This window comes from Falco rusticolus, chromosome 15, assembly GCF_015220075.1.
Source record: "Falco rusticolus isolate bFalRus1 chromosome 15, bFalRus1.pri, whole genome shotgun sequence".
NCBI classification, from domain to species: Eukaryota; Metazoa; Chordata; class Aves; order Falconiformes; family Falconidae; genus Falco; species Falco rusticolus.
The window spans coordinates 5,876,107-5,892,085 of record NC_051201.1 but is presented as its reverse complement, the minus strand read 5'-3'; the positions used below and the strand labels follow the sequence as shown (position 1 = coordinate 5,892,085).

Genomic DNA, 15,979 nt, shown 5'->3' with positions numbered 1-15,979 from the left:
GAAATTTTTGCTGCACTAATTACTAAAATTGCTAAAGGCTTGGGTAGTTTACAGTATTTCTTAATCCTTTCAACATTTTACTCTTCAAATATCAAATCCCAACAATCCAAATATCGCTGGCAAATTGAAAAGCAGAGAACAACCCTCCAGTTACTTAAGATAAAAAAATAAAAAACAACAGTTACATTTTATGTAAGCAGAACGGCTTGTCCTTAGGAATTCAACATTATCACACCACCCAGCAGCCCACACAAACCATAAACATCTTTGGGCTCCAAACTACCATAGGATAGTTTTTATTGAACTGTAAGTCAATACTAAGCTGGTTAGCTGGCAAGCTCATAATCACTAGAGGTAATATTTACAGTTCAGGAGATGGGGTCAATCAAGAGCTGGATGTGCATGTGTTATTTCCTACTTTCATGATAAAAAGGGACAGTGTTCAAAATACCCAATATCGATATTTCAAACAGGAAACCTCTGAGTCAGAAGACTCTTCGGCCTCACTCCGCTCGGCCCGCACCAGGATTTTTGCCATAAATGAAATTTCAGAAATAATTCAGCACTTGATACCAGCGATATTCATTAACCATGCCAAGACTCACTGTATCACACTCAATAACCGGCTCCAACTTGCCCCTCAGGTAACAGTCTGGGCAGCGCCAAGTTCCATGTTAACACGGAGTGTGGTGTTACACAAAGGATGGAAATCAAGAGATGAAAAATGCCAACATGATGAAGACAAACGAAAGCCACCACCACGGCAAAGCCAGACTGCGCAGCACCCAGCATTACTCCCAGACTCCAGGGGAATGACGACCACTTGCCAGCCATGAGGGGAGAACACGGCGTCTAAAGGCCAGTAACAACTATGGCAGGCTGGCTGCGAAGCCAAGGTGGGAAGGGCTGGTCAGAGCAAACCCTAACGGCGCATTTCGTATCAAGAAAGAGTATCAAGAGAATGCTCAATGCTTCACTGGGAGAAACAAATCCTTCACAAACACGACTTGATATTCCAGCAGCCTCCAGAGAGCACAGCCCTTTGCTTCATGGTGGCTGTGGCGGCACGCTGAGGGCCCTTTGCCTCAAGACTCCATCATGGCCGGCGGGGAGAGGGGCTTCCTGTCACGATGAGCTGGTTTGTTTTCACTCATGGCCAAGTTGGTGGGAGAAAACCTTCTCAACCTGGGACCTCCTGGGCAGGAGCCGTTCGACAGTAACGGTGGCTAAAGGCAGGTGGGAGGTCTAGACGCTGCCCAGCTTACTTGGTGCCATCTTCACATGGTGCTGCTTGCTCAGGTAAGCCGCCATGCTGGGCCGTGAGGATGCCAGCGGCCATGGGGCGGCCCTTCTCCTCAGAGAAAAGGCCCAGAAGGCTCTAACGGGGTAATGGCTGACGGCTCCGCACCGCCCCGCATCCCACAGCCACTTCAACACGCCGCCCGCCCGCTGCCTCCCCATGAAGGCCAGGTGGCGGGAGGCCGGTGGCTTCCATTTCCTGGAGAGGGCTGGCTAATTTGCAAAATGGCTGCAAAGGGAGCGGGAGAGACCTTCCCTCGCCAGGCGGAGGGTGGGCACTGGCGGGGGCCAGAGGTGGCCCCGAAACCCACCACCTGCCCCGGGCTGCGCCTCCTCGGGGGGCTGGCGGCAGGCTTCCCGCCACCTCCACTTCCTCGGCGATGGCCATGGGGTGGGTGGGGCGGCCATGCGGCGCCGGGGGGGCGGGAAGGTGGCCGGCAGGGCCGCCCGAGGCCGGCGGCGGGGAGCCAGCCCCGCGCCCGCCTCTCCCCGCGGTGACCTTGGGCGGGCGGCGCGGCCCTCCCCGCCGCGCGGCCGCTCCTTCCCCCCTCCCCCCCCTTTTTTTTTTATATTTTATTATTATTATTATTATTTTATTTTTATTTATTTATTTTGGCCGCGGAAAGAGTTTGAAGCGCTCCCGGCTTGGAGCAGGGAAGGAGGGGGGGGCGAGGAGGCCGCCCTCCGAACGGCCCCGGGACTTTCCCTGCCGGAGGGCGTGAGGGGACCCGTCCCGGTGCCCGTCTGCCCCCCGGGGCGGGGAGGGTGGCGGCGGGAGGGCGGGGGGGGCGCCGGCCCCGCCGCCGCGGGGGAGACGCGGCTCTCGGCGCTGTGCGCCCGAGCTGCTGCTGGTTACGCCAGCCCCGCCGCCTGCCTCTCTGCCTCTCCTCGCCTCTGATTCTGCGCACAGCCAGCCCCAAAGCCTGTCATTCTGCAAAACACAGTTTACTCAACAGAGAGAGCGAGTGGGGGAGCGGGAGAGGTGGAGAGAGGGAGACGGCGCGGAGGAGCTCAGTCCCGCAACCCAGCATGGCTTCAGGGGACCTTTACGAGGTAGCGGGGGGCCGCGGGGCGCCGCGGGGCGGGAGGGCGGCGGTGGGGTGCCGGCCGGGGCGCCGCGGAGGGCAGCGGTGGCGCCCCGGGGAGCCGCTCCGCGGAGCCTTTTTAGTTGCCGAAGAGCGGAGGAAATCGCCGAGGGAAGGGCTGGGGTGGGGGGAAAAGGGCTGGCGTGTGTGCCGGCGGGGGAGGGAGGGATGGAGCGGCTCCCCTCCCTTCCCTCTGCCTCTCTCTTTCTTTCTCTCTCTACTTTCCATCGGGCTTGATCTTAGCAGGCCTTGCAAGAGAGAAGGAGGAAGGAGTGAAGGAGAGCGAGAGTTAGCGGTAGGATGGGGAGGCGATCGCAGTGTGATGAGCCCGGAGAGTGGAGAAAGTCCAGGTAAAGTCATAGGCGCTCTGGACGTGCTGAATGTGCAGATTAGTGCGAAAAAATGCGCCTTAGCGCTGCCGGGAGGCGCAGGGATGGAGGCGGCTCTGCGCCCGCTGTGCAAAGTGCAGGAGCCGGCGCCAGGTTGCTTCACCTCGCGCCCGGGGGGCGGCGGGGGCGGCGGCCGGGCCGGGCCGGGCCGGGCCGGGAGCGGGGGGGCCGCGCTGCGCCCCGCCACCATGGCGGACGGCAAAGTTTGGCGGGGGCCGCGCTCCGGCGGGGCCGGCGGCCCGGGGTGCGAGGTGAGGCGGGCGCCGGCCCCCCGCAGCCCGGCGTGCTGCCGTGCCCCGGCCGCAGCGGCGGGGAGAGCGGCGATGCGGCGGGCGACGGCAGCCCGGGTTCCAGGTCGGGGGGGAGGGAGGGAGAAAGGAGCTGGCAGGCGGGCGGCGAGACCCAGCCAAATTTTGACCTCAGGCACCCAGTTCTAATGCCCGAACTGCGAACAAGTCTAGCCACTCTTGCCGTGCCAGGGCAGGAGGTGGGAGGGAGCAGAAATGAACAGTAAGAAGGACTGGACCCAGCCAGCCCCGGTAAGCAGAACCAGGGTGGCTGTCTACCATCCAGGATAAAAAAATGCCAAACACAACTGGCCATCCTGCGCTTCTTGGTCTGGAACATCTCCTCGGGCTCCGCGTTGCCTGGTGAAATGGCCAGTTGCATTGTGCTTGCCCAGAGCACACAGTTGGAGGGCTAGGGCAGAACCGTCGCTTTCCAGTTGGAACTGGGTGCCGATGATTAGGCACGGCACAACCATCGGGGTGTGCCTGGGTGTGGAGCTGCTGCTGCTGTTGGTTGGACATGGTTGGACTTACTCTCGGTTTGATGATCTTGATGATCAGCTGTAGGGTCTTACGTGCAAGAAGTGGAGGATCTGGCAGGTTGCACGTCGACAGTTTTTACTTTGTCGTGGTCTTTCAAAGTCTTTAACAAAGGTCGTAGATAAGCGATGATGTTGCGCTGTTAGGACTGTATTTTGCTGTGTGGGACACAGACCTCCACTGAAGTGAACGGCAGTTGCGCCTTCCTACGTTGTGTACATGATGATTTGAATAGTATCATTGACCTTTTTGCGATATCTGTCATTCATATTACTTTGCAACTGTAAGGATACTGCATGTCAGCTGTATTGCTGTTGCGACTCTGGAGTAACCAGTGGGACTTCCGTGAAGAACAACTTTGACCCAAAAAAGTTAGCAATACGATTTTGTATTAGTCATTTCTGGGATGCATAGGGGTTCTTTGTCTGCTGTTGTCCAGGTTTTCTTTAGATGTTTGGATTAGTTCTAGAAAGAAGTAAAACTAGTACCTCTTGGGCTAATGGTAGCCATGCTGGTTTAGCTCCTACTCATCATTTACAAATTCTACTTTTTTGTGATCTTTGTGTTACTATAAGATGACAATGTTTGGCAGTTGGATGTGGGCTGTGCGTTGAGTACTACTGCGCAGCATACAAGAGATGTTCCTCAAGTAGTAACCTGGCATGTAGCTGTTCTGTGAGAGAGCAGACTTACAACCCAGTTTGCAGCCAGTTTTAGGCCCAGTCACTTGGCAGGCATTTGCATGGATGAATGTGAATTGTTAGCGCTGCAGTTCAAAGCCTCTGAATCACTTCCTTTCTTTCTTAATCCATTCAAACTACTTTTGCTTATCATTGTAAAATATGGAAGAATTGTATCCACCAGAACAGGTAGGGGGAAGAAGGGTGGCTCTTCATTGCTTGCTGTGTGAGGTGTTTCGAATATGGCCTTCTCATGAGGCCGGTCGTGGTGTAAAATTTTCATCTGCATGTTGGACATGTTGGCAAAGAGTATGTGCAGGGCTTTGGTTATCAATCGTCTGCATTTTGCATCTCTACTGCAAAGTTCTCCATGACAGAGGTCAGAAGAAATGTCTAGAAAGCTGAAGAGGTTGTATGTCTAGTAGGTAGCAAGTGTGTAGATGGTAGCAGCTTCATTTAGAACACGGCTCAGCTTTGCTTTCCGGCTCTTTCCCATCCCAGAAAACCAACCGTATCAAAGGGACCTTTAGAAGGAAGCTCTTACAGCTCTGATGTCCCACACCAGTGAGCACGTCAGATGAAGCGCTTTATACTTTCAGAGCCGACACCTTTGTTCTTACTTGGATACGTCATTCCTTTTTGTCCTCCTGAACAAGTAAAACTTTATGCAGATGGCAGGATGGCCATTAAAAAGTTTCAGGATTTTAGCTTGAAATAGTTTGGGGCTGTTTGTGTAAATAAATAATTTGGGGCTTATTGTGACATTCCAAAGGTATACTACGCTCCTGATTCCCCTTTGACTCCATTAGTAATAACTGAGTCCTTCAAGGATTCTTACTGAACTTCAGTAGATAAGACAATAATTACCTCTGCAATTTGGAGTGTTTAATATTGGCTGCAAAATTATTTTTGTTAGAGCAAATCATGATCTAGGAGCCATGATAAAGCACATTTAAAAGTACAGTGTGTATTACCTACACTAACTACTCATGTTTTGGTGGCATTCAAGAAACTTAAGTATAAAATTGTAAGTTTTGGAAACAGATGTGCATATTTACCCTGTCAGTTCCTTCACTGACAGTCAAGTTATTTTAAAAGGCTTTTCAACCTTTTAAAGTCAATTAATTTATCTTTATATTGAAGCAAAATAAGATCACAGACAAAATAACCACAGCATTTGGTTAACTAGGTACCTTTTTCTATTTAGAAATGGCTTCTAATAATCTGAAATACCTCCTTTCTTTTAGGACTGTGAAACAGGTACCGATTTATTCTAGAAGCAAAAGAATATCCACTGGGAATTCTGTGTTTACTGGTAGTCAGTTCTAGATTTGTGTATTAGAACCAAGAGACTTTACATCAAAAGAGTTACTTCCATTATATGATAGAAGGTTGGTGTTAGTTTTGAAGGTTTTTTTTTAAGTAAATTTTTTTCCCTTTAACAGTAAGGAACACTTTATATATTTTAGTGTAATTCTCAGCCTATATAAAATACTAGTTTGGCTTTGCTTGACTTCCATGTGCTTATGACTTCAAATTTTTCTGAGTGGGTGAAAGAGTCATGGAATATTCCTTTTTTTTTTTTTTTTCTCATAAGAGGGAACCTGTTAAATATTAAAGAACTATGGTGCATATTCCTTAGAGATAACAAACTGAAAATAAAGGACTGGCAAAGGAGTGTTCACAGTGGCCTTCAGTAATTTTGTTATATACTCAAATACTCTGTTGGATGTGTTGATAGGAAATCCTCATTAATTTTGGTAACAAATATAAAGGGTAATGTATTTACTCTTAAATGCCAAGTTTGTGGATTCACATTAAAGTTGTTGTCTGCCATTTGAAGTAATATTTTGTATTTTCCATGCACAACTTAGTTCTCAAGTTATCTGAACCCAAATAGTTCTCTCACAAAAGCTCTGGTATTAAAAGTGTATGAGATGGCTTTAGAGGGGAGAAAAATTCAATATGAACAGTGTACCTAACTTTATTTTTCCTAGCACAGGGCATCCCATTGACTGCAATAAAATCCTCCTTTATTGATGAATATATGAATCAGTTATCAGTATCACAGAGATGCTCATGAAGCTGACTGATGCTTTTTTTTTATTTAATATTTTGGGGGTTTATATACAATGAACACAATTAGACATTCAGGAACGATGATGTTGACATCTAAAGTCTTATTTTAACATTGTGTCAGATTATATTACAACACCTTAGGTAAGTGATCTAAAGATTATAGCTAAATCTCTGGAGGGGACTGTCACATGCATGTAGTTCTGGATCACAATAATAAAATCAGTCTTTAAAACTCAGCAGTTTTTGCATTGAAGTGTTGCTCTTTGTGGAAAAGTGACATTTTAAAAAATGGCATCTTCTCACTGAAATGATACAATGCCCATGGATAGGAGGCTTGCTCACCATAGTGACAGGTTTCAATTAAATCTTAGTCTGTTTATGCAGCTGTGTAAGAATGAGCTACAGTTTATTTTAGCTCACGTAACCTACCAGAAAGATAATGTATTTCCAGATGAGTTACAACATCTCCCATTTATACCTGCACTCAGGTACCAGCAAAGTCAAAACTTGAAGATAATAATGGCGCTGTTTGGCCTGCCGAATCCTTATTACATGTGGAGACATGCAAATGGGAGAGAACATGACTGAACTTTTGGATGCTAGTTTTGGTTTGCAGATGCAGTTAAGAGAATCTTTGTTTTACAAAGTGAGGAAATGCATTTTTGAGCATTGTGGCTTTCCATCTTGCATCTCTTTCAATGAAGTCACTTTTTAGAAAAGACTTACTTAAACCTGCTTATTGAACTGGAAAGCAGAAATTATTTTTAAAGTATTTCACACATGTATCTTCTAAGACAGAGGTCACTTGCAAGAAGATGGTATGTCTAAGTAAACGTTTCCTATTTCTTAACTTAAATCAACCTCTATTGATATAACAGTTCCATGGTGAAGGAACAAAACTGATTTCACAAGCAGAAAATAGTGACTGGAAGGAGGATCTGGGGAATATAGAACAGAATTAAGCACCTACTCCTGTAGCATGGCAAGGCATGGATGCAATGCTGATTTCAGTAGTACCGGGCTTGTGCCCACCAGCTAAGCAGCTGGTCATCTGTAAGTAACATCTTCTTTATTTGGATTTTTTAGTGGAAAAGCTTTACTAACAGCTGTTTTGAAGAATCAACTATTTATCTATAAATGGTCGTTGATCTATTATCAAGATCAGTATTTAGAAGACACCTTATTTTGAGGACAGTTGACCTGTAAGCATATTACCCTTAGTCAGTAGAATCAAGAAGTCTGGTTGCTTGATGAAAGTTTTCAGGACTCTATTCTAAATGAGGTGTGATTTGCCACACAGACAATATTCTTCAATCCTAAACTGGGCAATCATCTGGACAATAGATTAAACTGAGATATAGACCGATATCAAAGAGTTAACCCCAGGACCCTTCTGCCCAGGTCTTTCTAGATTAGAGATACTGAGTGAGTTTCAAAAGTGTAACTGGATAACTCTGGCAATATTCATTATCTTGCTAAGAAATTCCAGTGTCCAGCCGCATATGGAACATTACAGTGCACATAATGACTGTCTTGTTTACCTACAACGTCACTCTGTTACCACGATTCCAACTTCCTCATTACATTGTAAACTCTTTGGCATTTGGGGGGATACTGAAAACCCATTGATTCTTATGGATGTAACAGTTTTGTTACAATCTTGATTGTTTTATCTGGATCAAGTGTAGTTTTACCTCAAGGTACATGTCATAAGCATAGTCCTGCTTGGAAGGGCTACTAAAAATATACTCTGTATCACACTTGAAGGCCTAAGCATTTGCGGTGAAGACTTTTCCACCACCAAAGACACTGAACTGAACATGCTTCCCTTTATTGTTCCAGGTTTAGTGTTCATGCCTATCCAAAGATTAAAATGACCTAAGTTTTTGTAACGCTTTCTGAATGACAAATACAGTGCTCTACTTTGGGCTGGTCTTTGATTCAAAATGAAAACCCAGCAATAAAGTCATTGTTTAGTAATTGTTTCTGAAAGCTAAAATATTTGGAGAGAGACAGTTCAAATAATGGCAAAATTTAAATGTGGTCTAATATTGAAAGAAATTGGCTAATTATTTTTTTAAAATCAATGGAGTAATTGTGATGGCCAGCTATGTTGTAAATAGCATTTCTTTGTCCATTCATTTGACTTTTAGCAGTATTACAGTTTCTTGGCTCTGTACATTTACATCAGTGCAATTCCTTTTTGTTGTTCCTCCTTTCCCATATATTTTTCAGACAATTTCTGCAGAACATTTTATGACACTGGCAAAAAAAATATTAATTAAATAGTTAACTGTTCCTTGAGATTAAACTATTAGAATATAATACATTAAACAATTTAAAGTGACATATTTGCAATGTAGGGGCAATTAGTAGTGAGGTATGTGAATGCTGGCTTGCTTTACAGTCATGCGAGTAAGAATATTCCATTTTTGACAAAAGGCAAATCATCCTTTTGGCGTGTTGAATAACAATGTCACACTCATTGTTATTATCAAAACTTTAGGCTGGTAATATTGCAAAGCTGAAGGGAAATACACTTCAATTGGTTTTCTTCTATTACATAGAGAAAATGTAGACTCCAATACTATTTCAATACTATCTCATTATGAGTCATAATATAAAATATTGTTGCAAATCTATTGGGTCTCTCAAAACTTTCACAATGTTTTGGATTTCACAATGTGTAGGAAAAAATTATTCTTGTTGCAGCTTACTAAAGAAGGTGAAATAGGTTGACTCCTGCAAAATTATACCAGTAGCATCATGATCAGTAATCTACAACAAAACACTAAACCAAAAACAGCGTGAACACATCTGTCAGAAAGACACTTTTCTTTGAAAATACCAGTTGCCCCACTTGGGCTGTGCTAGATTTCTCACAGACCAGCCAAAAAACTCACAGCCCATTCCTTCAGAGGGGCAAAACAGGAACAATGAGGATACTTTCTTCCATAAGGCACTTCATTTATTTAGATTTTGTGGGGTTTATGTGATATCATCTTACAATAATGTAATCATTAACATGTGCTCTGCACCCAGCGGATTAAGAAGGGATACAAGGGACTACACACCATGAAGTCTGAGTTCCATTGGATGCAAATCAGTAGCACCTATAAAAAGACACAGAATTAGAAGATATCTGTGAAAATGTCTTGGTTTTGAGAAGGGTTAACATGAATTTTCAGTGGAAAGGCACATCTCACAGAACTGTTAGTCACTATCTGGATAAGAATGGCTCTGCCTGGTGTAAATGGATTTTCAAAAAACCTTCTTATATGATCCCACAGGAGCAGCTGCTAATGAAACAAAGCAGTGGTCCAGAAGGTCGGGTCATCTCTTAGACTGCCTGGTTCACAGCAAGGAAGCAATGAAGGGTGGCTATGATAGAATTTCCAAACATCAGTACTGGGACCTGTGTTGTCATCAATTATTGGAAAATAATCACATTTATTGCTGCTAAGTTATAGATGATTATTAGCATTGTCAAGAGAAAGGTTGACAGTGAAGACCTGGATGACAGCAGCTGAAATTCAGTGTTTATAAATGCAAGCTAATGATCAAAGGAAAAAGAATCCTGATTATGCATGCATAACAATGAGCCCTGAAGAAGCCATTACTATTCAGGAGAGATCTTGGAATCTTTATGGAAAGTTTTTGGGTGTGTCCACATTAGTATTTTATTTTGGATCAGTTGTGTGCTTTTGAAGTGAATCTCCCTGTGATCCCCGTTTACCGCAGCTCTGTTGGCATCACAGAACTGTCTTGGAGACCAGTGACCACACTCCCTTCAGATGAAACTAGACAAGAAGATGTGTTGCAGCTCCTAAAGGGTGTCCGGTCCATGGGACCAGATTAGTGCTTATCAGAGGTAAACCTCAGGCAAACAGAATTTTGTGTGTTATTAAAAAAGCAATTGAGAATGAAACAGAAGATGATGATCATCATCATGTTGCTGGGGAATACTGTTGTGCTTCCACATCTGCAGTACTGCACCCATTTCAAGAAGAACACCGAGGTAGAAGTAATGCAGAGAAAGGCCAACAGGGTGTTGCACGGTATGGAATGGCTGTCAGTGAAGAGACACCTCATAATAACTTTCTGGCTGGCAGAAGAACTGATCAAGGAAGATATGAATGGTATGGAAAAGACAAATGGGGGATGATTAGTTAATTCTGCGCTGAATGCTATTTCTCATTGCGCAAGAAAAGGCATGCTGCAAATGAAATGATTAGGCAAATGAAGTACTTCTTCACAGTATTTAAATCTTGGAACTCGCCGCCATGGGATGTTGTGGAAGTCAGAACTGTAAATGGTTTCAAAGAATGGTAAAACAGCTTCTTGAAGGACAGATCTCTTTATACCTTTCTGCACAAAAAAAAATCTTTAAACTGTTAATCACCAGAACCTAGGGGTATAGAGCAAGGGCAGCCCTTACTCTACAGATGCTGTTTACTAAGCACCCAGTACTAATTTCTACTAGATTATACAACATAGTGAGCTAAATGGACCTTTAGTCTGACCTCGTATGGCAGTTCTTAGTTTTGTACTTACTACAGTCATTAAACAAACATAGGTATTGACTAAGATGTTGATACGGTCTGCAGGGATCACAAACATACTTGCCTTACAAGTTGTATTCTGGTATTCTAATTCCTAATCACTGTCAATTAGTATCCTTGCAAAGTAAAGGACAAATCAGAATAGTGGGTTCAGATTCCAACACACAAAAAGTCAGTTTCTGTTTCAGAGACCTCACAATCTAGACTTCTAACAAGATGCAACAGGTGGTAGAAGCAAACAAAAAAAGCAGAAGAAGGAAGAAGGTGATGAAGTAACATTGGATCAAACATGCATAATAAAAATGAAGTTTTGGCTCATTGCTGTAGCCCTGGCTAGTAACTGGGGTAAAAGGGATGAAGGTAAACTAGAAAACATTTGAGTAAATATATGGAATGAGGCAAATGATTAAGTCAGTAATATTAGAAAGTTATATTAATGTAATAAAATGTTTCTAATGAACAAACCCAGCTTTCTCCTACTTCTATGAGAAAAGCATTTCAGCATCTAAAAGGGTTTATCCACAGCCTTTCTATATTTACATTTTTTTATGGTCTTCATAGGCTTCCTTAACGCTGTACAGGGTTGTTAATACACATTTATCAATCTTGAAAGGCCTTTCCTGAATATACGTTAAAAAGCCACTAACTTTTAACAAACGCATCAAGTTGCCATCATGTTGGGGTTTTTTCCAGAAATCATATTTACTAAACAGTCTAATTTCTAACTAACCAGCTCAACTTGTCAATTTCTTTCACACATACAAAATTTACTTTTTTTTACATCACCTTGCAGTCACTGCAATGAGTAGCGCTATTGTAAACTGTTCTCAGATGTCAGGCGAACTACAAAGGAGAGGGCTTTGCTAACGTATCTTATTAGTCGTAGTAATAGAAGAGATACTACAGAATAGTTTTTTTAAAAAAATACTTTTTTTAAAGGTTTTTTGAAAGACAAAAACTTGTTTGTCTATGCTAATGGATATTCCTTTAAATGTTACGCAGTTGAAATTTGCTCTAATAGTATTTTTGAAACCACTAAATCATTTCCCTTTTTGGAGAAGGGACTGTTTTGCAAAATATAAAAGCACATTATCACATTAATACACCTGATGAGTTTGTCTTTCATAAATCTTTTTGTGATAGGTTTCAGGTGTTTTAGCACAGGAAATCTGACAGGAAAGGTGCAGGGGAATTGCTGCTAAATATGGTTCACGTGGAAAGAAAATGCACGGTAGTGCTTGCTAGGCTCCTAAATGGAGCCTGAGACTTAGACTGCAGAGATGTTGATCACAAAGTTTTCTGGTGATTAATGTAAGGGAGGAATAGTGGACTCCAGTGCAAATGCGAGCGCATGAATTTAGGATGACAGAGCATGAGAAGACCTTCGTGGATGAGAATTGATTGAACTTACCTCTACCTAAGCAGAGGAAGTTGCAACCTTTTAGGTTTAGCAATGGTACAATGTAACAGTATAGCTTCAAATTAAATCAGAGTGTGATTAAGTATCAAAATCCATACAAGGAGGATGATGGAAACTTTCTGGATCTCAAATTATGCACTAGGAATTATAGGGAAAACTGCATTTATGTACTAAAATGCCTTCACGTGACTCAAGGGGAAATAGCCCAGAAGTTCTTGAAGGGGTAAAGAGTGGCTGATGATGAGCAATTAAAACTTGGTGATTCGACTGCAGTAACTGGAAGCAAGACTGTAATAGGGTCCGGGTGCACAAACTCAAGCTTGTCACAATCCAAAAATATGAAAAGTTGAAAAGCAGCTTCCACTCCTGTGTAATTAAACATTGCCACTGGTTCATCATTTTCATCTGTGCTGAAAAGTCAGAACTGATGTACTGTAACAGTCAAAAAAGGAGATGGTAGGAGGTGATGAGGCATCAGACAACAGATTAAAGGGGGAGTGCCAAGGTGGCCTTGTCATCTCTCCCTGCTGACTGAGGCCTATGCAAGGAGTATGTTGTACAGCATTTATTAAGTGGATCAAGATAACAAAAATTCCAAGCTCCAAGGAAGACATGCTCCTCTTTTTTTTTTTTTTTTTTTTTTCATTGTACTTGTCACAAGCTTTGGATTATTATTTTCATCCATCTCTCATTATACTGATAGAACACTGAAGAACAGCATGGCTCAGCACATGGACTGCCTGATGTAGCTTATAATCTCGTATGAACTGTTCTTGCTGCCTCAGAAAGTTTCAAGGACTGGCTAAAAGAATTGGTGGAAGACTGCTGCTTCTTCCAATTGAATAGCGCGGCCCCTAGCTTGGTCATGAGCGCCACAAAAGATGCCGCATCTTTTTCCTGGATTGTTTGACCATCCTACACATTGGCTTTCTGACATGACATTACTTACGGTATTTCTAGTGAGTGCCGGTGATACCACATTTCTCGCCCTTAGAAGTAGTATCAAGTATTGCAGTGTGTGCATGGTTACCGCTTATTGACAAGCTACAGTGGGCAGTGATTTGAATTGTTCTGCAGCTGTGCTGCTGTTATTTTTTGTGCTTCATCCGCTCATATCAAATACCACTGACAACCTGCCCTGTTCAGAAGAGAAAGGCAAGTCTCCTTTTAATGTGAACTGGACCTTCTATTTGTACCATGACAGATGCAGTTTTCCTCTGCAGCTATTAACTGCTGCTCTTGTAGCCTATTTAGTATAAAGGGAAAAAAAGTCTTGCTTACTGGTCAATTAAGATGTGTAAACTACTCTTTTATTTAGGAGATGTAATCTGCATTACTGTTACATCTTAGAGTATCTGCCCTTTGATTTTCTATGGTCTGTTTCAAGATATGTGTCCAAAGTACTGTTGACAAACCAAGGACAGCATTCTATAATGCTGCTTAACCTGCAAGCCACAAGGCAGAATTCCTTGGGTAACTGAAATAATTTCTGTCTTAACATAATGCTTTCTGTAAAATTTTTAGATTCCTTTATTAATTCTAGGGTTTTGTGCAGCTCAGAACAGCTCTAGCAGAACTGTCCCTAAACATCTTTCTTTCTTTGTGTCCAGCTGCTATTGCTCCTATTTCCACCAAAAGGCAGCCATTCTAAGATCACAAGCATCTCCAGTAATCAAAAGTTGCAGTCCAGTGGCAGTTGGTCTTTCAAAGTGCAGGGTTACATGCCGAGGATGTTGTTTAAAACTGAGAATCACAAAGGTATGTTTTGGATGTGTATTTTAATGCATACACTTTTACAGGCATCGAAGGGATATCTGGGGATTGCCTACAGATATTTAGTATTTGATATATCACTTATTCAAGATTTGGAAAGTACTTGAGTAGTAAGCCTCAGGGTTAGCAGAGGAACTGCGTGATAAGCCTTAGATCTCACAGAAGAACTGATACAAAGACCTACCTTTTCATTCCCCCTCTGATTATACAGCAGTGTAATAGGGCTTTGCAGCGACAAACGCAGTGTAACTGGGGGAGACAGAGGCTAAACCAAGGATGGTTTACAGTCACTTCTCTGGGTGTGGGTTTTTTTTCTTTCTAAGTGACTAGTCTTCAGCTCCATTTCTGAGAAGGTTACTTGAACCTCTGACTCAAACAGAGACATCTCTGAATGGGGTAAACCAGTAGCACTTCTGGGACAGAAACTGCAGACTGTTAGGAGCATGTTCCCCTTTGCAAACATGGTGGCAGCTGCTTTCGATCTGTGGTTTCTTGCTGCTATTGTGTGAGGGAATCACACTCTCTGAGTTTCAAGAGCCACAACAGAGAGTAAGTAAAGCTGTGGCTCATTTAGGACTGGGTGTTATTTTAATGAGCTTAATAAATCCTATATAGGACTGAGAGTTTCTTTAGAGTTGCCAGTCCTGCAAAGCGGCGCTCTCAGGCTGACCTTTAAGTCATATACACTATAGAGCTCTGAAAAGCTGCACCAGTTCTATGCTGCACCCATTTCAGTAACATCAGCATCCCTAGTGCAAGTAGCTCACCTGCTTTAGCAGCCTTTTTTGGCATCAAGTTGATCTGACTTCTCTGAACAGAGTTTAAATGACATGGTGCCGCAAATGGCTCCCACTGCCCTGGGTCACCATGTTTGCAGCTGTGCACAGAAGTCTGGGAGGTCCATACTCATACAGAAAAAAACGGATTTGCTTGGTGAAATAAGAACTCACGGAAGCTAAGGAGTTGGCATTTTTGTCAACCAGACTCATCACATGATTAAAGCTGAAACATTCATGAATGTTAATATTGTTCTTGTAAACCACGAATGGCAAAGATTCGTTTCATGTGCAGAAGGGACACTGACCTTCAAAGGGCAAAATTCAGTGCAGCACCATTTATCTCATTTCTAGCAAAGCAGGGTGGAAGGAGATCTCCCAAGTTATTAATTCTACAGTCGTGGCTATCAACTCCTCATCAGCCACGTCATATAATCACTGTCATCAAAAGAAATGGATGTCTGTAACGGATTCAGTCTGACAATAAGCAGTGTTCTCACCCTGTCCTCCTAAAGTTAAAGGTTGCTTCTGGAAACTATTTCTAACACCTATGTCCCATAGTGGTTAGGACTGAAAATGCACTGGAGGAAAGACTCAGTCAGCCAGCAAACTCTCAGGCCTTCTCTGCAGAAAAAACATTCACCATAGAAACCTAAAAATTACTCAGAGCGATGAACTGGCATAATTTTAAAAATACTATCACACCTATTATCTGGCTACAGTGCAGTTTTATTAATGGGCATATATCGTAAATTATATATTCTTGGACAGTCTATTTTGGAATCCTTAAACTGTAAAAGTACTTCTATAAAATTATTCCAGTGCGCTTAAGTTCCGAAAGCTGATAAATATGGTAGATATACCAAGAAAATTAAAAGCCCTAGGGCTAAATATTTTTATAAAAGTCATTTTAAAAACAGAACTTCAACTAACCAAGTTGACCTTGCTCGTTACAGTCCTGGAGGTTTGGTTGTGCATAGCTATGATATAGCACTGCTTAAATAATGTATCAGAATCTACCAGTGGTGTAATGCTTTGTGACTTCTGTTAAGACAAAATCTATAGCTTTTGACTCAGATGGTTAGGGTA

The 15,979-nt window shown here is 43.1% G+C and overlaps 1 protein-coding gene and 1 long non-coding RNA gene across 3 annotated transcripts in view; one reads left to right on the top strand and one right to left on the bottom strand.

Annotated features, from left to right (window-relative positions):
• Positions 1-1,919: 1,919 nt before the first annotated feature.
• Positions 1,920-15,979, top strand: part of CDYL2 (chromodomain Y like 2) — a 61,148-nt gene continuing 47,088 nt past the window's right edge. Inside the window, exon 1 of the mRNA XM_037409126.1 lies at positions 1,920-2,352. Coding sequence (XP_037265023.1) covers positions 2,329-2,352 — 24 coding nt within the window. The 5' untranslated portion in view covers positions 1,920-2,328. The remainder of the gene's footprint in view (positions 2,353-15,979) is intronic.
• LOC119157825 overlaps positions 9,018-15,979 on the bottom strand; it is a 93,030-nt gene continuing 86,068 nt past the window's right edge. For both annotated transcript variants that reach the window (XR_005107679.1, XR_005107680.1), the window contains one exon: positions 9,018-9,472. This is a non-coding gene — a long non-coding RNA (uncharacterized LOC119157825). The remainder of the gene's footprint in view (positions 9,473-15,979) is intronic.